This window comes from Beta vulgaris, chromosome 4 (genome assembly GCF_026745355.1).
Source record: "Beta vulgaris subsp. vulgaris cultivar EL10 chromosome 4, EL10.2, whole genome shotgun sequence".
Lineage (NCBI taxonomy): Eukaryota > Viridiplantae > Streptophyta > Magnoliopsida > Caryophyllales > Amaranthaceae > Beta > Beta vulgaris.
The window spans coordinates 41,134,954-41,159,659 of NC_079205.1; the positions used below are offsets into that span (position 1 = coordinate 41,134,954).

General features: G+C 35.6%; 1 protein-coding gene, 1 long non-coding RNA gene, 1 other non-coding gene and 1 pseudogene across 3 annotated transcripts; 2 read left to right on the forward strand and 2 right to left on the reverse strand.

Moving 5' to 3' along the window:
• Nucleotides 1-7,469: 7,469 nt before the first annotated feature.
• Nucleotides 7,470-10,646, forward strand: LOC104891215 (pentatricopeptide repeat-containing protein At2g35130). Its single transcript, XM_010676876.4, has 2 exons — nt 7,470-8,701; nt 9,119-10,646. The coding sequence occupies exons 1-2, from the start codon at nt 7,616-7,618 to the stop codon at nt 10,175-10,177; spliced, it is 2,145 nt and encodes a 714-aa protein (XP_010675178.2). The 5' UTR covers nt 7,470-7,615; the 3' UTR covers nt 10,178-10,646.
• Nucleotides 10,647-12,891: 2,245 nt separating this feature from the next.
• On the reverse strand, nt 12,892-17,222 carry LOC130591139 (protein RTF1 homolog; annotated as a pseudogene).
• A 5,434-nt stretch (nt 17,223-22,656) lies between these two features.
• Nucleotides 22,657-22,729, reverse strand: TRNAF-GAA (transfer RNA phenylalanine (anticodon GAA)). The gene has a single exon. It is a non-coding gene; the product is annotated as a tRNA-Phe (tRNA).
• A 617-nt stretch (nt 22,730-23,346) lies between these two features.
• LOC104891213 (uncharacterized) lies at nt 23,347-24,706 on the forward strand. The gene is made up of 3 exons (XR_789758.4): nt 23,347-23,551; nt 24,069-24,138; nt 24,550-24,706. It is a non-coding gene; the product is annotated as an uncharacterized LOC104891213 (long non-coding RNA).

Below are 24,706 nucleotides of genomic sequence, written 5' to 3' on the forward strand. Positions count from 1 at the left end.
ATTTTAAGTAAGTTCTTATAAGATCTGGATCTAGTTCGTGTCAAAATTTCACAAGATTTTGAGTTATTTTGATCGAGATTCGCAGAAAATAAGGTGAATTTTGAAACCTTCGTTCTCGTGGCATACTTTGACTTTTTCAGAGTTTCTTTATCCTAAATTGTACTAGTCCATATTTAATTTAACGTGTTCAAGTTTCATAAAGTTTTGAGTTGTTTTGATATATACGATTTTGAAGCATAAAGTTGGTATAAAATCACTACAAATTAGATCAGTTGGAGTAAAACGAAAAATGTGGTGTACTGGAATTGAGTTTTTTTTTTTTGCATGCTTATAATAACTAGATCTATTTGTGTGAAATTTCACAAAAATTCAAGTTGTTAATGTCAAGATTCGCAAAAAATTCAAGTGAATTTTGAAATCTTCATTATCCTAACATGCAACTTTTTTCGGACTTCTTGAGCCTAAACCGTACTATTCCCTATTTAGTTTAATGTATTAATATTTCATAAAGTTTCGAGCTGATTTGATACGGTTTTGCCGCGTAAGTTTGAAGTTGGTATGAAATCGTCGAAAATTTGACTTGTCGAAGTAAAATGATAAATGTGGTCTATTGGGATTGAGTTTTTGCGTGAAAATTTAGCTAAGTGCTCATAAGATCTGGATCTAGTTCACGTCAAAATTTCACAGGATTTCGAGTTGTTTTAGTTTAGTTATAGAATCCTCACCTCAAAAATATTATTTGAGTAAACGGGTTTACGTCATATGAGTAAAAACTCGTTTATTCATAAAAGTAACCGCATTTAATCTTGTAACACCCCGATAATTCTCTCTTTTTCAGAAATACCTTTATAATATAAAACACTAGTGGAAAAATGAAGAAAGGCTGCATTGGAAAAGGCCTATATGGCTGCGCTTTTTGACAGCAGCCCTTTCAATAGCAGCCCTTCACTTTTTAAGTAGGGCTGCGCTAGAAAAGCGCATCCCTTCACAAAGAAGGGTTGCGCTTTTTAGGTAAAAGCGCAGCCCTTCCTACCAAAAAAAATAAATAAAAAAATTTTTTTTTTTTGACATTTTTTTACTCATAATCTCACATTTTCTGAAATTATACAGAAGAGAAGAGAAACGAAAATGAAAATACTAAACCCAAAACAAAAAAAAGAACGAAACGAAAATGAAAAAAAGGAACAAAAACTAATATAGAGAAGAGAAGAAATTATAGATCTGAAAATACAAGAACATTAATCAAAACAAAGATGAAAATACAAGAACATTAAACAAAACGAAGATGAAAATACAAGAACATTAATCAAAACAAAGAGAAGTATACAAGACCTATAGATCTGAAAATACAAGAATACCTCAAATTAACCTAATAATGTTTAAATACATAAAACAAAACCCTAATACATAATTAAGGAAAAAAAATTCGGAAAAACTTAAAATGCCTATTTGGATGCTTAAACGAACTCGGATGGCTTAAAAAGCCTAAACATCATAGCATAGCGGTGAGTTTGACTCGTTGGCCCGTTCCGCTTCCGAAAAGGTATCACAATAGGCAATCGGACTCCGTCGGCATGATTAGTGCAAATCATTTCAGGCTTTTTGTCGCAACTTTTCTGGGAGTTTTTGAGAGAGAAGAGAGGATGAGAGAGGAGGAGGAAAGGGAGGAGGGACGTGAGAGAAGGAGGAAAAGTGAGGAGGGACGTGAGAGAGGAGAGAGAATGAGGGATAATATATTTGACGAATCCCGCTTAATATTTGAAGCCCGCGAACTTTTTTATTTCAAATTTTTTTAAGAAGGGCTGCGCTTTTTTAAAAAGCGCAGGCCTTCTGTAGGTAAGAAGGGCCGCGCTTTTCCTAAAAGCGCAGCGCTACTAAGTGAAGGGCTGCGCTTTTCTTCAAAAGTGCAGCCCTTCTGCTATGTAGGGCTGTGCTTTTTAAAAAAAGCGCAGCCCTTCACTAGTAGGGCTGCGCTTTTTTAAAAAGCGCAACCCTTTCTTTTTTTTCCCCTAGTGAAAGTAGAGAATTACCTAAGTATTATCGCCCGTGTGATAACGTATCGGTTTATTCAGAATTTTGCAGCGGAAAACAAATAACTAACCTTTAAACTTTATTATAAATAAATAAATAAATAAGTATTTATAAATCTAACAATCTAAATGAGCCTACTCAAACAAACTTAATAAAATATGTTCCTATTAATGCAGAAAAATAAAATATACTAGTTACACATTCTCTCCATTCCAGATTCCCAATGATGCACATCTGCGAACCTGTAATGTCAATGCTTTAACGAATCTGCTCACCAAAATGGGTCATCACAGGATCAATAAGGCAAAGCCATGATCACAATCACAAACAAAGCACGTAATCAGCAAAGCTAAGTACTACATACTAATACATAAGCATTCCTAACATGATACTAAATAAATAACATGCAGAGATAAATAATAATATAACAATATAACATTTTGCAGACAACCTTAACTGAACTAAACTCTAAACATCTTTTTATTACTCAAATTGAATAGTTATTGGACCTGAGCTGTCTTATCTACTAATGCCTTCACCTAGGAAGACGAAATACAGGTGCTACTTCATATTTTAGAATGACCTGCGATGTCGATGAACTTTTGAAAAATAATAATACGTTTGGTGATCAATAATCCATCTCCCAGAAAAAACCATGGGCTACCACCATGTACCTCAACTCCTAATGTCCAACTCTAGACGTGAAATAGTCTAAAGTCTATAACTTTCCTCGTTACACTTTACGTTCTTTACAAGTTATTACTTGTTATGACACACATACAAGCAACACAGAACTACAAAGCAAACATGCACAACTGAACTTCTTTTATCTTATGATTTAATAAGTGATCATAACTTACAACGCAAGACTTACTTTCTTTAGTTCTCCAACTTTCTTATTTGTTGAACCTAGCCAACAATCAAACTTACCTTTAAAAAGACATAACTTATCAACTTACCAATTTAAATAAGGCCCACAGTCCTCATAAAGTAGTGAAAATGAAACTTGTAAAAGAACACGCGAATAACATGATTCAATCTTAATAATATATTAATTCCCCCATGCGTATTAATAGATAAAATTCTCATCTACATGCTTGCATCAATAAATCCATACAAATATAACAAATCTTTACTCATAATAGATCTCATAATTAACACGCTTGCACACAGGCATAAAACATGTAAAAATCAATCATACTAGAAATCACATATGAACTTATAAAGTTCCTATACATGATACTAAAATTTCTTTCTCCTTAAATTATGATACTAATCACATAGCACACAGGTATATACGTACCTTTTGCAAACTAGCCAGTAGACCACTTTTAATTCTTTAAAAGTCTCATAAAGAATATTCTCCGCCTAGAAATCAATATAAACTAAAATCAATACTCTTAAATAAAAATACAGCAACTTCAAAATATTTAAGATCCCCTTTAAATATATTCAAATTGACTTTACTGTCAAAACTTCAATTACTTTTAATTCCTAGCATAGTACTACCATACTAGTAATTAAAATTCTTAAAACTCCATAAATAAAATCCTTTTTGAAATTCCAACAACTTTTAAAATCATAAAACCCTCTTTAAACATATGTAAACATGATTAAAGTTATAATCTAAACCAATCTCATAGTATACAACATGCTATTATGATTTTCTAATAATTAACACCCTGAAAATCCATGCTTTAATGATTAAAACCTCAATTTAACAATAATAAACAAATCTGAATTTTTATTCTTATAATATATAATATATATGCATCAAGATTATTTATTAAAACAGTACATAAAGATCAATAAGCATGATTAACATTAAAATAAAGCATAAAAACATCGTCTTTAATGGAAACTTGAGGAAGAAGAAAAGAAATTAACCAACAAACGAAGAACCAAGAAAGAACAACAAAGGTGCCGGAAAAATCAGGTACTACGCAGCAACATTTGACGCCCAAGGTTAAGAACTGGAAGGTTTTGTGACGTTTCTTGTTGAAGAAGAAATATTGCTTGAAGGAGAAGAAAAGATTTGAGAGAGAGAAAACGAAAAAACGGTGAGGAGAGAGAAATGATGCTGGCCGAAAACTTTGAGAGAGAGGAAAGAGAAAATATTCTTTGTGTGGAGTAAAATAATTGGGTATTAAGATATTTATAAGATGCTTCCTTTTGGGCTTAGAAAAAGGAGATTAAGCTCATTTTAAATTGATGATGATGATAAATAAATTAGAACTTCTAACATCAATATAACTCCTTTTTCCTAATCTACTTAAAATTTGGGTTCCTCAAGTCCAATTAGACTTCTTTTTCAATATAAGCTAGTCATTAGGCCCGAGCTATGCCTCGGGTAAGAAAAAATTTCATTTATTAATATAATATTTTATGATAATAACACTAAATACAACTTAGCCTCGTGGTTAGAACTTTAGTATATGTACTTGAGGTCTTGGGATCAAACTCTATACCATGCAATTTATTAATTTTTTTATTGGACATGAATTACATGAACTAAAACTCCCTCGGGAGAGCGCCACGTGACACAGTTTTTTTTGTTTTCGTACGCCTTTTAATATATTTGTATAGATTAGTATTTAAAACATTTATCAAAGTATGCTTAATTAATATATTTTTAACTTTCTTAAATCCTTAAAATAATTTCATTTGACTTTTAAAATAGTCAACCTTCTTTATAATAAACAACTCATTCAAAACTGAATTATATTTAAATATAAATATATAAATGCTAAAATATATATATATATATATAATCCTTTAAAATTATAGGGGATTACAAATCTTATGAGTAACCCCATTTGTTCATACTAATAACCTCATCTATTTATATAGGTAGCATCATTTAGTCATACGAGTAACCACAATTGTTTACAAAAGTAACCACATTTAGTTAAATGAGTAAACCCAAATTTACAAGGCAATATGACTACTTTCTCATTTTCTCATTTAGTCATACTAAGTAATGTCGTTTAATATATGAGTAATCTCGTTTGATATTATGAGTAATAACCTCGTTTAATCTTGCGAGTAACCCCATTTATTCATAAAAGTAACCTCATTATTGATACGGGCAACCTCATATATAATCATATGAGTAGCCTCCAGTTGTTCATAAAAGTAAGGAATTTATTCAAACGAGTAATCTATTTCATTTGTAAGAGTAAATTGTTTAGTTTTTGATTTTCTTGTTTATTAATATAAGTAATGTCATTTAATCTATGAGTAACCTCGTTTAATCTTATGAATAACCCCCAATTGTTCATAAATGTAACCGCATTCATTCAAATGAGTAATTAGTTTCATTCATAAGAGTAAATTGATTAGTTTCTCATTTATTCATACTAAGTATGTTTAATCTATGAGTAACCTCGTTTGATCTTACGAGTAACCTCGTTTAATCTTATGAGTAATCTCATATATTCATACTAGTAACCTATATAAGTAACCTCATCTAATCATACGAGGAATCCCCAATTGCTCAAAAAAGTAATTGGATTCATTCGAACTAGTAACCTATATAAGTAACCTCATCTAATCATACGAGAAATCCCCAATTGCTCAAAAAAGTAATTGGATTTATTCGAACGAGTAACCCTCATCATTAGAGCTGGCAAAATATTACCCAACCCGCCAACCCGACCCGACCCGAACCCATTAATAATGGGTCGGGTCAAAAATTTGAACCCATTTAATTAAATGGGTCGACCTGACCCAACCCGTTTAATTAAATGGGTTGGGCCAGGTTCAAAATTTCAACCTGATTTCGACCCACCTAACCCATTTATGAAAAAACAAGCTAAAAAATCCCAAAAAAAATTGGAGTCCTCTATTGCTCTTAGTTATTATGACTTAGTCATTACACTTAAGGTTGAACAATTGCTTACGAAGTTGTAATGATGTTAATTTTGAACAAAAGTTATGTTGATTTTGAACAATATTATCATATGGTTATGTAATGACTTAATTTTAATTTGCCGCCTACTGTTATTTGCAAATAAATTGTGTTGTTTTTATTTTATTTTTTTAGAAAAAACACGAAAAAAAAATTAAACGGGTCGATCTGAAGGTTGACCCGCTTATCATAAGGTTGGGTTGGGTTGTAAATTTCAACCCGTTTAAGTTAACAGGTCAGGTTGGGTCAAGGGATTCTCAACCCACCAACCCAACCTGATCTTGACCCAACCCGACCCATTACCAGCCCTACTCATCATTCATAAGAATAAAGTAAATTGCTTAGTTTCTCATTTTTCTCGTTTAGTCACAAGTAATGTCATTTAATCTATGTATAACCCAGTTTAATCTAACATTGTTTAATCTTAGTATTAACCTCGTTTATCTATACGAATAACCTCATTTAATCATATGAGTAACCCTAATTGTTCACAAAAACAACCACAATTATTCACGAGTAACCCCATTCATTCATAAGAGTAAAATGATTAGTTTCTCATCCATAAGAGTAAACTGATTAGTAATAGCCCTATTTATCCAGAAGAGTAAGTTCATTCACAAAAGTAACCCCATTTAGTCATACGGATAACCTTATTCGCTCACAAGAGTGACATTATTTAATCATAACCTACCCTATTTAATCATATGAGTAACACCAGTTCTTCACAAAAGTAACCCTACGTGCGCGGCCACATTTACTATAGGTTTGATCGACCTTACTTAAGATAGGCTATAAGAAGTTTAAGTGAAGTTTAAGTGGAGTTTGTGAATATACCAATTATCAATATGGTACAAGTACAAGTTAGAAGAAATATTAATAAAATAAATCAAATTATATAGATAAAAATTCACATAAGCCGAGTTTTAATTAAATTAAGTTCGCGATTTATCTACAAAACCCTAATTTTCAACCCAGGGGTTACCAGCCTACCACCACCCTATTGGGCGGTGGTAAGCCCCTTTTCTCGTTTATTACTAGTTTTGTATGTTTATGTTTCCAATAAATCTCAATCTTTATCTAATGGAGAGTTTTTCTACCCATATATTGGGTTATGCTACCATATATTTGGGTTTTATCTCTCTCCATGTGAGAGTTTAGAGAATTTGTTTTTGGGTTTTTGTGTGATTTAAGATGTTGATTTGTTGATCGAAATTTGTGTGGAGTTGCAACAGTTGTCAAGATTTCGTTTACATTCACTTGAATTGAATCTGGTTCTACTTCAAAACTACAAAAGATCGATAGACCCCCTTACAGAAGGCTGCATCAGACAGCGATGTGAAAGACAAGGGTTTTCAGAAATGTTAGATCTACTCAACGATCGTGATTTTATCATATTAGAATTGTATTTATTTCATTTTGATATGTATTTGTTTAGTTTTGACTTCTATTATAGATGTATGATTTTGAATCAATGAATTAATATTATTTTTTTTTAAAAAAAATCGCGATTTATCTCGTTTCATTCTCCACCCATGTTCCCGGACCCGGCTCCCGTTCCTTCCGACCTTATGAGTTACTGTTACTTCATGATTTATGAACAACACTAGGGTTTAAGCCAATTACTGGAACCAACCACCTAGTTCTCCTTCTTCCTCTTCCTTCCTCCCTCACACCATGAATCTAAGACTCAGACAATTGCTTTCCAAGCAAACTCTCAAAAATCTCACGCGAATTTCAACTTCATCATCCTCCATTTTTGTTCCTCACTACAACAAACTCAATCACACAAAAGATTTTCTGGGAATTCCACCATTTCTGAGCACCCAGAGAAAAAACTTCCATTCTTCCCAAATTCCCAATCAGTCTCTCTCCTCTGCTGCCGCTGCAATCTCACCTGATGAAGACGAAGATGAGGCCGCCATGAATGAGTTCTTATCGAGATTTGTGCACATAATGCGAGGTAATCTAAACGAAACATACCCAGATTGTGATAAAGACACCATTGATGCAATGTTGTTGGTAATAGTGGAGAAACTTGTGAGTGAGATGGAAAAAGGGGGGAACTTGGAGGAAAAACTGATGATGGTGAAGGAAGATCTAAGTGAGGATTTGTGGAAGACAGTGTGGGAGGTGAGTAATAATGTGTATAAAGAAATGGAGAGAGAGAAAAAGAAGGAGAAGATGAAGAAGTTTTTGCAGTCTGAGGAGGTTAAAGGGATGGCTAGGTTTGCTAGTGAGGTGGGTGTTCGTGGGGATATGCTGCACGAGCTTAGGTTTAAGTGGGCACGGGAGGCGATGGAGAAGGCCGAGTTTTATGAGGGGTTGGAGCGGTTTGGGGAGGCGGCGAAGGCAGACGAGGAGGTGGAAGGGGTTGAGGTGGAGGCCGAGGCCGAGGCAGGTGGGGAGGATGGTTTTGGAGTGGAGGGTAGTGCTGGTGGTGGTGGTGGTGGTTTGCCAAAGAGGCATGGGAAGATTAAGTATAAGTTATATGGACTTGATTTGTCAGGTTCAAAGTGGAAGGAAATGGCTGATAAGATTCATGAGGCAGAGGAGGTAATTTTGCCACAAGAGGCTAAGGCTATAAATGGGAAATGTAGATTGGTTACTGAGAAGTTACTTGCTTTAGGGAAACATGATGATTTTGATACTGTGTTTTCTCCATTACTGGATGAATGGAAGGAGTTGCTGCAGCCGAACAGGGTTGATTGGATTGCCTTGCTTGAGAATCTTAAGGAACGGGATTCTTCTTTGTACTTGAAGGTATAATTTGATTCTGATTTCTTTCATTAGTGTTTGATCAATTATTAGTTTGGTTTCCTTACTCATTATCATTTTCAGCCATTTGAAGGTTGTTTATTGAACGTTTTTTATTTCTCTTACATTGTATTGATGGTAGAAATTTATCCCCATTAATTTGTGTTGTTGGATCTTTTTGTCATTTCTAGGAGTTAGTCTCTTTTTTCTTGTTATCGTTTTTTTCATGATTGCATTTAGGTTAAGGTTTTAGTATGCCAGCCGTGGAGATATTTGTTGGTTTTTGCTCTTGAATTTTATGTGTATTAATGCATCATCCATTTCCAGTTTTGTTCTTGTTTATGTGTATTGTGTCTTATTTGTGACTTCGTGGAGTCTGGATTAGCAAATCTGATATGTTGTTTCTACTGGTCCATATTCTAGGTGGCAGAGCATGTCCTTGACGAGCCTGCTTTCCAAGCTAACATCAGGGACTACTCAAAGCTTATTGACGCTCATGCTAAAGAGAATCGATTGGAGGATACTGAAAGAATTCTTAACAAGATGAGTGAAAGCAGCATACCACCAGATATTATAACCTTAACAGCTTTACTTCACCTGTATAGTAAGGCGAACAATCTTCAACAGGCGCAGGAGGCTTATGAAGCACTGATTGGTCAAGGATTTAAGCCAGATATGGAGGTTTACAACTCCATGATAATGGTGTATGTCAATGCTGGTGAGCCCAAGAAGGGTGAGTCTCTGATGAGAGAAATGGAGCTTAGGGACATCAAACCCTCAGAGGAGATTTATATGGCCTTGCTGCGGGCATTTGCCAAGGCTGGTGATATTCATGGAACAGAGAGAATTGTCACGACTATGCAATTTGCAGGGTTCCAACCAACTGTAGAGTCTTGCACCTTACTTGTTGAGGCATGTGCCAGATCTGGTGATTTATATGGTGCGAAAAAGAATTTCAACTACATGATGAAACTTGGATACAAGCCTGATGATCACTGTACTTCAATCATGATTTCTGCATACGAAAAGAAAAACTGCTTAGACGACGCATTGCGTCTGTTGATGCGGCTGGAAAAGGATGGATTTGAACTTGGAGTTTTGACTTACAGTGTTTTGGTAGATTGGCTGGGTCAGTTACAGTTGATTGACGAGGCTGAGCAAATATTGACCAGAATTGCTCAGCTTGGTGAGGCCCCTCCTTTTAAGATTCAAGTAAGCGTTTGTGACATGTATGCTAGAGCTGGCATTGAGAAGAAGGCACTTCAGGCCTTGGGGGTCTTGGAGGCTAAGAAGGAGCTTTTAGAACAAAAGGATTATGAGAGAATTATAATGGCACTTTCAAAAGGTGGGTTCGCGCAAAATGCACAAAAAATACTAAACCTGATGAAAGATCAGGGATTCACTCCATCAGAGGATGTCAGTTTTACACTGATGTCAGTGGGAGCCTTTGGTACTGGTAGCAAGAAACCAGGAATGAGATGATCGTGGCTGGTTAGTTCTTGAGCAGTGGCAAATTGATTAGAACTTCTGCTAGCAGATTTGACCAATCAAGATAGTCTTTAGATCCTCATATAACCACATGTCCCCGCTTTGATTTTACGCATCTACAAGAGTGCCTTGCTTGTTGCTACTATAAACAGTTGTTTGTAGTTGTTACTTCTCTGTGCACGAGAACATGAAATTATCTTGTAGAATCTCAATTTGTTGATTTTCCCATCATCCGTGGTTTTGCTTCGCACCTATGTCATTAAGATTCATACACGTATACTCTTCGATTATCTGCTTTTTTGTCACTTAAGAGTAGGAATTTATTTCATCCTCCGTATTTTATTGTACGTTAGAGCATTACAAAAGGGATGGTTGGATATTCTAATAAAAGACAATTGACCTTTTGTATTTGTAATGACTGTATTGACAGATGGATGATATAGCGAGCACCTTATGATTGAGATGTTGTGCTCTTTTTCTAATCATTCTTTCATGCAGTCAATATTTACATCTACTTTCAGGACCTTTAGAGCACTTTCGACATTTGGTAATGTGCTGAGGAAATGAGTATTGAACAGCTTGTTTGACTTGGAATCTGGGCCACTGGAGGTGCCTGTGGAGCAGAATCCTCTTAGTGCAGAACCAATTTGGATACACAACAGACATTCGTTGTAACATCTACTTTCAGGACCTTTTGAGCACTTTTTCGACATTTGGTAATATGCTGAGGAAATGAGTATTGAACAGCTTGTTTGACTTGGAAACTGGGCCACTGGAGGTGCCTGTGGAGCAGAATCCTCTGTAGTGCAGAACCAATTTGGATACACAACAGACATTCGTTGTAACCCAGATGCATAAGAGGAGTTATAGCCTGGTGGCTTATGTAACTTTATTGTACATTATTATATGGCATTATAGTTACATTGTATTTATAGTTGAAGCCTCACTTTTAGATTTCACTATTTATTTCTCTTGGCAACAGGTATGACGGTCTGATGACTGATAGTAATCTTCAAGTGGCTACTTGTTTCACCAAGTCAAACTGAACCTTCTACAATGGCCTGTGGACCTCGTTATCTAATAATCCAGAGTGTACTTCGGGTATTTTGTTCAGATATTTCAAGGTATGTCTATGATAATATGCATACCTTTCATAAATTTTCTTTATCATTGTATGATTGCTATGTGCTCGTACTGGCTAATGCAGTAATGCTTTGAAAGAATCCATAAAAGATTTAAACTTGGATCTACTGAGTTCTGAAGTAGATGTTATACCTTTCAATGAAAAAAGAAAAAAAAGTAGTTGTAAGAATCTTAATCTTAATCTTAAACCTATAAAAGCAAGAAGTTGGCCAAAATTGTAGGAATATTGTTTTGAGCCTAAAAAGATGAAAATTACTGTTCATGTGGCATAGTTGTAATTTTTGCAAAGTTTAGGGGTATTTCTTGCACTGCCATCTTTTCATTTACCTTTTCTTCCGCTTCTTTAACTCCCTTCCTCTGTTTTTAATTTCCTCCCTTCTTCCTCTTCCCCCGCCTAATAAGATATTGATTTAATGGTACTAGTGAACTCTTTCTCTCTCCTTTCGTCGCTCTCTTTCTCCCATTTTGTCTGCTAAAGCAGTAAAGCCAAGGTTCTCAAAGTTTCATTCTCTCTTTATCTCTCTTCTCATATTAGATTTTCTTCTTCTTTCGATATCCTAGTAAAATTCTCTCGTCTCTTATTTTTATCACCTTCAACTCGATATATATGATATCTTATCTACCTTCTACACATTTTGTTTTGCTTTAGGTTTGCCTATTTTTCTCTCTATAGAGTTTTTATTTTTACACCTTTAATTTGTTGAAAAGGTCACAATTTGATGTGGGTTTTGCATTACCTTGTGTTTACGTTTGATATGATTTTGGGTTCCTCATATTTATGAAATTGGTCCAACTGCAATTTACTTCAGGTTCTTTTTAACTTGTAAAAATTCATTATCTGTTCTTAATGGTTGCTTGTTTAATTTTCACTTTATTCATGTCGCCTCATCTCTCAAGGTATAAAGCGATAATATAGTTTTTATTTTATGCAATCTGGTGGTAGGTCTCAACATACTGGTGCCTGTGGATATGGCCGGAACCCAGGGTCTGCTGCTGCATCGCCGGCATTGTCGTCATCCGCCGTTACGGCTTCGCGACAGCAGCAACAACAGCAGCATTTTAACAACAGCAACAACAGCAATAACAGCAGCATTTCAACAACAACAGCAGCGGCTACACCAGCAACAGCAACATTACAGACAGGTTAGGGGTTTAATGCTTGACTTTTTATGTCTCAAATTTGGATTTTGTGATGTTTTTGGGTTGTTGGTGATAGCATTATCACTCTTGTAATCACTTATATGTAATTTGGAAAGAAATTGTCATGCTTACTTCTTTGGGATATTCGGGAAAGAGCTTAAGTAAGTGTTACTATCATTATATGGAGGAAGAGAACATATGTATATACATTTAATTTCTATTGGAAATGGGAAAGAATATTAAAAATTTCATGCTGAATGGTCATTCTACAACTTTTCAATTAAGCAGAAAGGTAAAAATTGATGAATACAGACTGAGAATGGGGAGAAAATTACCACAAAGTATCAGTACATATACTAGAACCTGAATCTATCTTTATTTCAAGATATTACATGAGTTCACAAGTGATATTTTTGGGATTGGAGCACTGGAAAAACTTGGAATTATTAGAATACAAAGGAAAATAAATAATGTGTTTGTGAGATCGAATGTTACAGACTTACAGTAGATGGACAACCCACCACCCATCTAGGTTCCTTTCATGGGAAAAAACAGTCATATGTCCAACATAAACAAATACTGAGATCTTCATGTCTTGTAATCCCTCACTGATAGTGTCAATGCATGTCTACGACCTTCATTCTCGGGCACTTGAAGTGCAATTGTTGCCTCTATCCTCTGCTTCCTTGTCGTAAACCCTGTCCAAACACCCTAGGGACCACCAAATTTGTGCAATGTGTTCAAGGAGATTGGTGAATTGAAAATGTGCAGCAGATTAGTTTCTATTCCTTGGTTTACTGGGGAAATCGTGTCTACCAACTTCCGAGCATCAGTGGCAGCCTCTAAGGCTGCTACTGTGGCAACAACTTCAGACTTTTCTCCTCCCTTATTCTCAGTAATTTCTGCAACTTCACCGTTTGCTTTATTCTTATTGCCTGCAGAATAGTAATTCGTAGACTTAGTCCACCTCCTAGAAAAAGGATCATACCGAGCTTCTCTTGAATTTGAGTTAGTGTTTACGTGCTTCAGATCATACGCATCTTTGAAGTTTTCGACTCTATTCTTTTTGTTCATCTCTGATAGCCTGTGCGCCTTGGAATCTTTATCATCCTGTGCTAGCCGTACAGCTGCCAGTTCCTCTACTCATGACTTAATCTTCTTTACCTAAGCAGCTGAACTTCATCGTTCCTGTATTTTGCTGCTTCCATTTCTCTTTTCAGCTGCAATGTTCAAAGGCCTTGTCGCTGCTGACTTCTTCTCCTGTAACTTATGCTTCACAGTTTTGCTGAGTAAAGAAAGGTGTTTGCTTTCTCAATTTCTTCCTTCTTTTCTAGAACTACTTGCTTTCTTGGCATCCTTCCACTCGTGCGATCCACCTCTTTCTTCCACTGGTTGTACTCTTCTTCAAAGAGGAGTGTCAGAAATTCTAGCCATCTGCAATCTAGGAGAAGAGCTCTAACTACCCCAGACACAATTCAAGTACTTGTTAGTCATCTTGTTTTCCAGCTTATATTGTCTATCGGAGGCATCCACATTCCGAACAATACATAATCTCTAGATGGTTTGTCCAGACTTCACGCCAATGCCTACTCTTACTAAACAACCAACAATCAAGTCCTTGAAGAAAGGCTCCATTAACCAATTTGCTAATCTCGACCTACTAATTGTAATTCCCTGATGTCTTCATATGTAGGAATATTGGACTTAGGCTTGGACATTAGATCATCACTATCATCCATTCTCCTACCCCTCTTTGATCTTCCTTCTCCACTTTGAGAATCACTTTCACTATCGCTCTGGCTGGAACTGCTCAGACCAGCACAAGCGAAAGTTTTTCTTTTGAGGGGTGAGTACCCAGGACCCTGAACCACTTCTAGCTGCATCTGTACCCTGTTGCCTCATCTGGTTTGCTCGTAACTCATTCAAACCATCGGCCTTATGAGCTGCTCAATCTGCCGACTGTGCAGATGTGCGGACCCCACGAGAAGAAGCTAAAAGAGGATTGCTCTCCCTCTTACGTTGAGGCTTATTGTCATTCTTTCACTATGATTTAACTCTTTCATGTAACTTCTTAGCATATAGTTTTGTTGGTCGATCAGATAAGATTAACTCTCCCTCAAGTTCAGTCAACTGAGCAAGCTGTTGTCCATCATCCTCGTCCTTTTAGAGATCACTCCTGACATCAGAATCATCACCGCTGCCACCCCACGACCAGAACCTTCCTCGCCCTCCTCATCATCCTGGCTGCCCTGATTGTCGTCTCTGTCTTTGCCCCTCTTTCTAAGTGGGAGTGTGGGACTTGGGGTCCATTTGCTTTCTACCCCCATAACCACGATTGTCATCCAAATCTTCATCCTTTGAGTCGCTTCCATCATCCGAATAGACATTTTCACGCAGTCACCTGTATGGAGGAGCTGAGTGCCTGGTTCTCCCCGAATCCTTAGTTCTTCCAGTTGCCTCTAGGAGCAAGTTTTCTAAGTCTGCCACAATCTGCGGCTCTTTTATCAATTTTGATGACTCCCACTACTCTGATTAAATACAATCACAAGGAATCAGCTACATGGTTCGGTGGAGTAACTACGAAATATAGCTCATACATTTTGCAAATATCATCCAATACCAAAGTTTCCTTACAAAGAAAGATGTGTAAAATCATCAGTATACCAATTTGATAATCTGTATATCCTTAAATGACATGAGAGGCGAAAGCACCTAGATCAGCTTCCCACCGTAAACTTTACGAGAAATAGTTATTGTACACCGAACAGATACACATTCACAACCTGCAGATAGAAAATAACTATATAATTTTTTTTAATGTTTTTTAAAAGTAGCTTCTTTCTCCTTGTTATGCCTAATTCATTGTCTAAAGAACAAATATACTACCCCCGTTTCACAATACATGCACCATTTTCCTCTTTTTGGATGTTTCACAATACATGCACTATTTCCTCTTTTGGATGTTTCACATGTAAAAAGCTTATATAGATTTGGTCCACACTGACCTAATGCTAATTCATGTTATTTATGAAAAAAAAGGGTCACTATATAAAAATAAATAAATATATAATATGAGTAGATATAGATTGTGAAGTTTGACTATATGAAAAAAGGTTACTATATCACAAAGTGAACATTTTATCATGATAAACTAATGTGAGAAAAAGTGACTATATTAAAAAAAAGAAAAAAGTCACTTCGGTCAAAAAACTATATAATGTAACAATATAAGGTTAGTATATGAAAAAAAGGGTCACTATGTTAAATAAGTGGCTTTGGTCCACAATAATATTATTGTGAACCATGTCCACATAAGACTAACTCGTTACACAATACATTCCTTCCTTTTCATATGGGTTTGAAATGCAATCACAACCCTCTCTCTTCACCCTTGGTTTATGTGCCATATAGAAATTGTGCATGTATTGTGAAACGGAGGTAGTATATTTGACTCTCTAGCTAGCTGGAGCTGCATGGCATAAGATGATCATTACTCAAAATTGAATCAATATACTACTTTCTTTGCCGAATATACCACCAAACATTGTCTTGTTTGGTTCCTTGAACTTCCTTATTCTTGCAACATGATACATGTTTTACATAAAATTGTTGAACTTTCAAAGTGTATGTTGATTTCATGGTTCTTTTTTTAATGTTACGGTTTCCATATTTCTCCTAGCCGGAGCAATCCAAAGTGGGAGAGTGAGGATCATCATATATTTCTCCTAGCCGGAGCAATCCAAAGTGGGAGAGTGAGGATCACATGCCTGATGTAGTTGTGCTACAAAGAGATAAGCCGATGATATCTCGTTCTCTCTCCTCCATTTTCTGTGAGTTCGATCATCATATCTCCTATTACGTTTTCAATACTTTTATCTGAACTAATGTCTCTGGCATGTGACTGCGTGAAAAATAGGTAGCCAGAATATGCTCTAATGTTCTAATGTGTATGATGGGCCAAAGTGAGGGACTATGAGAAGACGAAAGGGCCACACGGGAACGTGATCTACCAGTTTCAGGTCACAGCCTGCAGTTCTGTGGCTAGAATGTAGGCGGTATCATTTTTGAGGTTTGGATTATGCTTTTTTGTTTATGCAGATTGGGGAACGCAGTGCTTCATTACACGTTTTGCTTCATTGAGGAATTTGTTCTTGTGTTCTAGCTTACATGCGCAATTGTGCATGACATTGCCTAGCATGTATGTGGTTGAAGAAATATCATTGCAATGATGAGTTGTCACATTTATTTAAGGAAAATTTGATTATAACAATCTAATCTTTGTGTTTTTCGCTCAAATTAATCTCATGTTTTGGTTATTTTTTTTAATAATCTTATCTTTAGGCTATCGCTCAAATTAATCTCACTTTTTGACTAATTTTTAATAATTCAATTTTTTAACATGATATGCTCATTTTGAACTGGCGGGCGATGACATGTTGAAATTGTAAAATTGAATATTTTTTTTTTTTTGAACAGGTTTGCTGTTGTACTGGAAGAAGGAAATTTATTAAACGGTTTAGCAAATAAAAAAAAAATATTTTTCCACAACTCAAGTATAGAAAATAATATTTAGTTTACGGTTTAATATAAAAAAATTAATTGTGCTACATATAAGTAACATCATTCGTATAAATCTACAATTACAAATATCACTTACCATTCCAAAACGTAGAGGGGACTCTAGATCATTGCACTCTAGGCACCTTCTTAAAAATGTTTTAGTATGACCATCAATTTGCCATATTAGACTACCCATCATGCCCAAATCTTTTAAAAAGACTTTTAAGGTCTGTTCGGCATTATTGTCAATTTTTAGTTTTTGGTTTCATAAATGTGAAAGTCATATCATATACGGAGTATAATAAACTCAACTTTAGTCGTATTTTACTAAATATGTCAATTTTGAAAATTAACAAGTGATAACAGAAAACTGAAAATTACTTTTTCTGGTTTTCATATTTTTGTTTTTGGTAAAAAAAAAAAAGTTGAAAAAACAAAAATAAAAAACGATAACGAACGAGCTCTTAATTATATGTTTTTGACAACAAATTAGTATATAGTAATAGCTTTATAGAATCATACATTTGTTTACAACGACAAAAAATATCGAAAGGAGATTGAGCGAGCTAACAAGGTTGTCAAAATCGCGATTTTACTTTAAAGCCCGCCTCAAATAGCAGCTTAATTAAGACATTACTGCTAACTACGAAGTTAAGCTGCCAATTAGAGGGACTGTTAGGGGGAAAATTCCGCACCTTCCTAGCTATGGAATATTAAAAATCTCATAGTATCTAAGCATAATACCAAAAAAATAAGTTATAGTATATAGTTATTTATTACAACGTAACATATCGTGCAAAATGTTTGACTTGAATTATAGACCAGAAATACATATTTGACTTGATAAAAATCTTCGTATACAATAGATTATCTTATAGTAGCGGAATTAAACACATTGACCATGACTTCACCTCACGTTTGCACATAAGAGCTACTTCAGACACTTCCTTTAATCCTGCAAAACAAATAAATCTACCAGGACAGGTTCGAAGAACAAAACGATTAGCTTACGCTGGTAAATAAGTCCCACCAATTCGAAATGTGGCTGAAAGTAGGATTTATTTTAACATAAACAACATAACTTATTTCTCAAACACTTTCGCTTTATTCAACCACAAACACACTTATCTCTTTTAAAGACTACGGAAGCAACAATAATATCATGAGTGTATCAAGTAATTTCCAATAAAAACTATCCATGTTTATCCGCTATATCATTCACAACATTATAACACCCCGATAATCCTCTTTTTTCCGAAAATACTTTTCAAATATAAAACTAGATAATCATCAAAGCATTATTATTGATACGTTTTACTCAGAATTTTGCAGCGGAAAACATATAACTAACTATAGAATTGAAATTTAATAAATAACAAAGTTAACTTTAAAACCAAACAACAACGTTAACGTTACTTCAACCAAACTTAAATATAAATTTATTATCTACAGAACGATAAATAAATCAAAATGCTACACAAGCTCTCCATTCCCGAAACCTGATGATGCATCATCTGCACACTTGTAGATGACAATACACTAGAGAATCTGCTCACCAATAATGGATCATCACAGGATAAAAAAGGCAAAGTCATGATCAACACATACAAACAAAGCACGTAGTCAACAAAGCTGAGTACTACTAATAATAAATAAAGATTCCTACCATGATACTAATAAATATCAAGTTGGGGTAAATAACAACATAACAATATGCAGATAATTTTTACTGAACTAAACTTTAACTAACATTTTTATTACTTTAATGGAATAGTCATTGGACCGAGTTGTCTAACTAAAAAACAACATTCCCTTTGGATGACGAAATACGAGCGCGACTTCGTATTCACATGACCTACGATATCGAGGAACCTTTTATATAACAATAGGAACGGTGATCAATCCAAACCCAGAAAAAGTCATGGCCAGCTCACCATGTACCCAACTCCTGATTGTCCAACTTCTTACGTGCACCAGTATAAAATTTATTATTATCCAAGTTTTACTTTACATGATTTACCAATTATAACTTTTTACGACACACACGCAACACATACAAATAATATATAATCATACATCAATTGGTATGAGACGAGGCAATGGCCTATGATTAGCCCATAGATCTTCCTATTCCTATCCTAAGGGGATATCTCCGAATTTCTCTATTGAAGAGAGACCGGACTTTCTGCCTTCCACTGATATTAACGTATTTTTAGTTCTCGAATGTTCAATTGACTTATTAATTCTTTATAACGTACTACATTTTTCTTTGACAAATAAGCCAACTCTATTTTTCTTTTAGGATTAAATAAGTGATCATACAACTTACAACCCAAGATTCATTCTTCTTTAATCTAATCTTTCTTATTTGTTGAACCTAGTCAACAACCAACTTACCTTTCAAAGGTATAAAATACCAACTTACCAAATAAGGCCCACAATCCTCATAAAGTAGTGAAAATAATGATAAAAGGAAACACATGATTCAATCATGATCCAAACCAATAAATATATTAATTCCTTCATGTGAATTAATAAATAAAGTTTTCCACCAACATGCTTGCATCAATCTTTCATAAAAACATGATATAAATCTCATACTTAAATCCCATACTTAGCATGTTCGCACACAGGCATAAAACATGTAAAATCCAACACAATAACAATAATATATGAACTCACAAAGTTCCTATACATGATACTACATGACTTTCCTTCCTAAAATCATGATACTACATCAAACAACACATAGGTATGTACGTACCTTGTGTAGACAAATTGATAGCTACTTTAACAACTTTACAAGTCGCCTAGAGAGAACTCTCCGCCTAAAACAACCAATAAAATTTATAATCAATACTCCAAATAAATTCCAACAATTCTAAAATACTTCAATCCCTTTAAAAATATTTAAAAGTTGTTTTCATCATTAAAATTTCAATCACTAATATCTCCTAGCATAATACTATACTAGTCATTAAAATCAATAAAATTCCATTAATAATAACCTTTTTAAAATTCCCGCAACATATAATTTAGGAAAGCATATTTTAAATAAGTCAACCTTTCCTTGATCTTCCCAAAATAAGTCAAGCTATGGATTATTCTTGATTAGGTTAAGCTTGTTGTGTCATTTTTTTTGTATTGAGTTTTAACCGTTTTTCTTATATTTGTGACCTATTTTAGTAGGGTATATAGCTGCGTGTCGTAATATGATAATTTTTTTATTATTTTTGACCTAAAAATAAAAAAAATGCATTTTCATTCTCTCTCCTCCTCCTTCAGACCTCTGAAGGCAGTGGCGGAGCTACACGTGGTCCCTATTGGTCACGTGACCAACTAATATTTTTGAAAAAAAAAAAATTCATTTGAGCGCTCATTCTCTCGCGCACACACTGAAACCCTAACTCTTTCTCTCACTTTCTCCTTCTTGACTCCAGCAGTCAGCAGAAGAACTGAAGGAGCGTTCACTTCCGCCGACTCACCGGTCGCCGACTCGCCGGTCCAGTCATCTTCAATCCTTCGTCATCCTCTCGCCTCGACGGTTGAGTCGTTCACTCGTTCAGTTCTGAAGATCTTCGTCCAATCGTCCTCGTTTTTCGACAATTCACTCAAAGATCTTCCTCCGTTCTTTTATGTCTTCCTATAATTTCGAGATATCCTTGCTTTAATTTCGTCAATTCTTTAGTTTGTATGCGTCGATTTCAGTTGTTAAATTTCATTGTCAAGTTTGTTCGTCGGGAGGCCGGCAGGGGGAAGCGTCGCAACGAGCAGGCGGCAGGGGCTGAATTGGACCTATTGCACTGTCACTTCTTCGATTTCAGTTGTTCGGTTCTTCTCTCTCAAATTCTTTAATTACTCGTACAAAAATGCTATAACATTTTACTATTCATCTCCATTTTCTCTCTTCAATTTTTGAACCCTTTTCCCCAAAATTTCTCCAAGGGTTCAACCTTACAGCTGAAACAATCTCCCATGCGAAGCTTCTGTTTTCGACGCTCAAACAATTTCTGAATAGGGCTCTTTTCGACGCTCTCTGTTTTCTGCCATTGTTCGTCGGGAGGCCGGCAGGGGGAAGCGTCGCAACGAGCAGGCGGCAGGGGCTGAATTGGACCTATTGCACTGTCACTTCTTCGATTTCAGTTGTTCGGTTCTTCTCTCTCAAATTCTTTAATTACTCGTACAAAAATGCTATAACATTTTACTATTCATCTCCATTTTCTCTCTTCAATTTTTGAACCCTTTTCCCCAAAATTTCTCCAAGGGTTCAACCTTACAGCTGAAACAATCTCCCATGCGAAGCTTCTGTTTTCGACGCTCAAACAATTTCTGAATAGGGCTCTTTTCGACGCTCTCTGTTTTCTGCCAAGGTCCATTTCTCTTACTCTTTTTTTCCTTTTCTTTTTCTGCACATGTTGACATGCAAACTATTCTTTCTTTTTTTTGGATTTTCGGTGCTTTGGTTATTCATGCTAATGATATCGTTTTGGAAGAAGATCATTTTTAATTTATTGTGTAATTTAGAGATTTTACTTTGTGTTTGAAATTTATCTACGTAATATGCAGCAGTATATTATGGTGCAAAGTATTAATACTCATAGATATTGAAATGTTGAAGAAATGATGTATTTTTTTTATTGTAAAAGTGAAGATAGATTTTATTGTAAAACCAATTAATACCATTGTTTTTGTGCACTTTGGCATATATTTCGTCTCTGTGCAACCTAGTCGTTAGGACCAACTATTTATAAATTCCTGGATCCGCCACTGTCTGAAGGCATAAGAGACTCCTCCCTCCTCCTCTCATCTTTCTCTCTTCTCCTCCTTTAGACCTCTGTTCACGACCTTATTGCGCAAAAGAAGAAGGCATAAGATAGCACGTCAATAGGGAGGGTTAGCAGGCAAGGCGACTGCGGAGGTGGCTGGTAGGGGTCAGCAGCCGCCTAGGCGGGCAGCGGGGATGAGAGCAGCGAGACAGGGGGAGGAAGAAGATGAGTAGCGAGAAAGATGAGGGAGAGGAGGAGTAGCGCAGGGGAGGAGGAAGGTGATGGCGCCAGGCAGTGGTGGCGCGAGATTGGCCGCGAAGACGAGGGTCCAGACTAGTGGTGGTGGTGGTGGCCGGAAATAATGGAGGTTGTGGGTAGTAGTAGGGTAAATTTCAGATTTTTGGGGTTGGGGTTTGTGGTGGTGGTTAGTTGGTTTCAATGGGTGGTGGTTCAGTGGATGGAACTAGTAGTGAGGAGAGAGATAGTGCAAATTTGGATGATCAATAAATAAATTATGAGAAGGTTGTTTTTTTGTTTGTTTCGACTTTTCTTATACATCTACGAATACTTTCAGATACAAATTCTTTTTATTATACCTTATATATAATATGAGACCAAAAAGAAGAGGAAATGGCAGGGCAAATTAAATTATGTAATGCCTGAGAGTAGACACAATATGAACAAATCAAAAAAATAGAAAATAGAATCAAATTCTTTTTTGTTATTTTGATTTGATAAACTTTCTACCCATCTATCTATAAAATAGATGGGGTATATCACGTGATAACTAGCTCAATACTTTATGTATGGGGCATGATCTCGACTATTAATGAATATATATATCAATCCATTAAAAAAGGCATGTGCCAGGAACCAGATTTGAACTAGTGACACGAGGATTTTCAGTCCTCTGCTCTACTAGCTGAGCTATCCTGACCATCCATTCAATAATCAATAATTATATCACTTCATCTTTCCACTTTTTGGGAAAAGGACGACAATAGAATTTGACTTTCAATAGGATTTCTTCTATAGAATTCCATATGCTTCTCAGGAGTACATGCTGGAATTTGTTTCTTGTACAGGTGTAATAACCCTGATTTTAAGAACGTTTATTTAAATGATGATTATACTAATTAAGGTAATTATATTTCGAAAAATTCTTATTTTATTTGAGTTGTGGAGTATTATTTTTATTTGTTGTGGTGTAATATATCTATTTATTAATTTTATGAAATTATTATATTATTTTACAAATCGCGTTTAATGAGCAATTTGTTGTTTTGATTTACCCGATTAGGAAACCAAAGTCGGGTTCCCATCCTTTGATGTTGTCGGTTATATTTGGTAAATAAAAACCAAAACAATCTCCTACTTTCATTTACTCTCTCGATGTTTCAAAACCCATTTCACCCAAAATCCCACCTCCCTCTTCTCTCTTCTCGCGCGTCGGTGCTGGTGGTTACAGGCCGACAGTGTTGTCGCCTAGACCTAGCCTTCGTTGCCGTCAGTTCTTGTTCGCTGGACCAGCGACCTATCGCATCTCTTTCTCTCTCTCTCTCTCTCGTTGACTCCTTTGTTCTCGCTGGTGCTGCTGAACATGATTGTTGCACTCACCGGACTTACGATGCACCATCTGCTTGCCGTTGTAGCTCCGTCTGGATTTTGCTGGTTTGCCACACAAGTGTCGGTGCACTGTCTTGTCGCCGGAACAAACCTCGCTTGTTGTGTTGTTCGTCCATGCTCCAAATGAGCAGAGGTAAAACGTAGTACCTATTCATTCCAATTTCTGATTTCTTTTTAAAATTTATATATATCATGCCCAAGTTGTTATTGTTTGTTGTTGTTGTTCGATGCTGTCATGATTGTTGGTGTGGTTGCTGCATTGTTTTTATCCTGTTTTTTTTGTTTCTACTCCAAAAATCTGTTGGTTCTTGGTGCTGTCGTTGTTGTTGGTCGTTGTTGGGTTGTTGTTGTAGATGCGTCGTCGTCATGGTGATCGTTGTTGCTAGTTGTGGTTAGTAATCAATAGGAATAGTTTGTAGTTGATTGGCAAGTTTAGTTAGTTGAGTTATATGATCATGAATTGGGATGCTAGTCGTGTGACGTAGCTAGTGTTATTATTGAATTTATAGTTGATTATGATTTGAGGATTATGGAATGGGGATGCTAAAGGTTTATAATTTCTAAATTAGGAATTGGTTATGGTTTTATTTTCTTAGATTAGTTAAAATTGATTATTTATTATAATTATAATTGTGAGGTGATTCTTGAAGGATGATTTTGGAGTGAAGAATCATTCGGGATTATGAAGTTGATTGTGTTGTTGGACTTGGATGCGTTCAGGTAACTTTTATGTTCAGTAAAATAATTTACTCATGCCCATGTGTGTGCGGATCTCTATTTTGATAAATAAGTTCGTACTATGGCCATAGATATAAATGTGATGAACTGAAAATAGAAAGTGGGCAAGGTATGGGTGGAGGATGGTTACTCTTTTGACCTGATAAGGTCGGCTACGCTCCATAACGAACCTTGGGGGTAGTATTGCCGGGCTCCATAACAAACCTTGGAGGCAGCGTTTGTCTAAAACTTGTACTTGCCATTGATTTGTTTAAGAGAGTGAGCTATGCCAACGTTGTAACGAGATCAAAATGATTTGAGAAATAAGATGTTTATAGGACTGAAGTAAAGGTTACGAGTTTTCCACTCATTTTGGAATTTTGTTTGTTTTGTATTTCTTCCCTGAATTTGCAGGTTCGGTATCACGAGCTCGAGAATGGAAGTGAAGCTAGATTATGATGTTGTCGTAGATTATGGATTAAGTTTGTATTTTAGACAACTGATTTGAGAATAGTTATTTATATTTCATTGTATATAATATTTGGAAATATTAGTCGAGATATTGGTGTAA

Coding starts and splice junctions, on each gene's coding strand:
- LOC104891215 (XM_010676876.4), top strand. CDS start 7,616: ATGAATCTAAGACTCAGACAATTGCTTTCCAAGCAAACTCTCAAAAAT. Junction 8,702..9,118: donor ATTCTTCTTTGTACTTGAAG/GTATAATTTGAT, acceptor TCCATATTCTAG/GTGGCAGAGCATGTCCTTGA.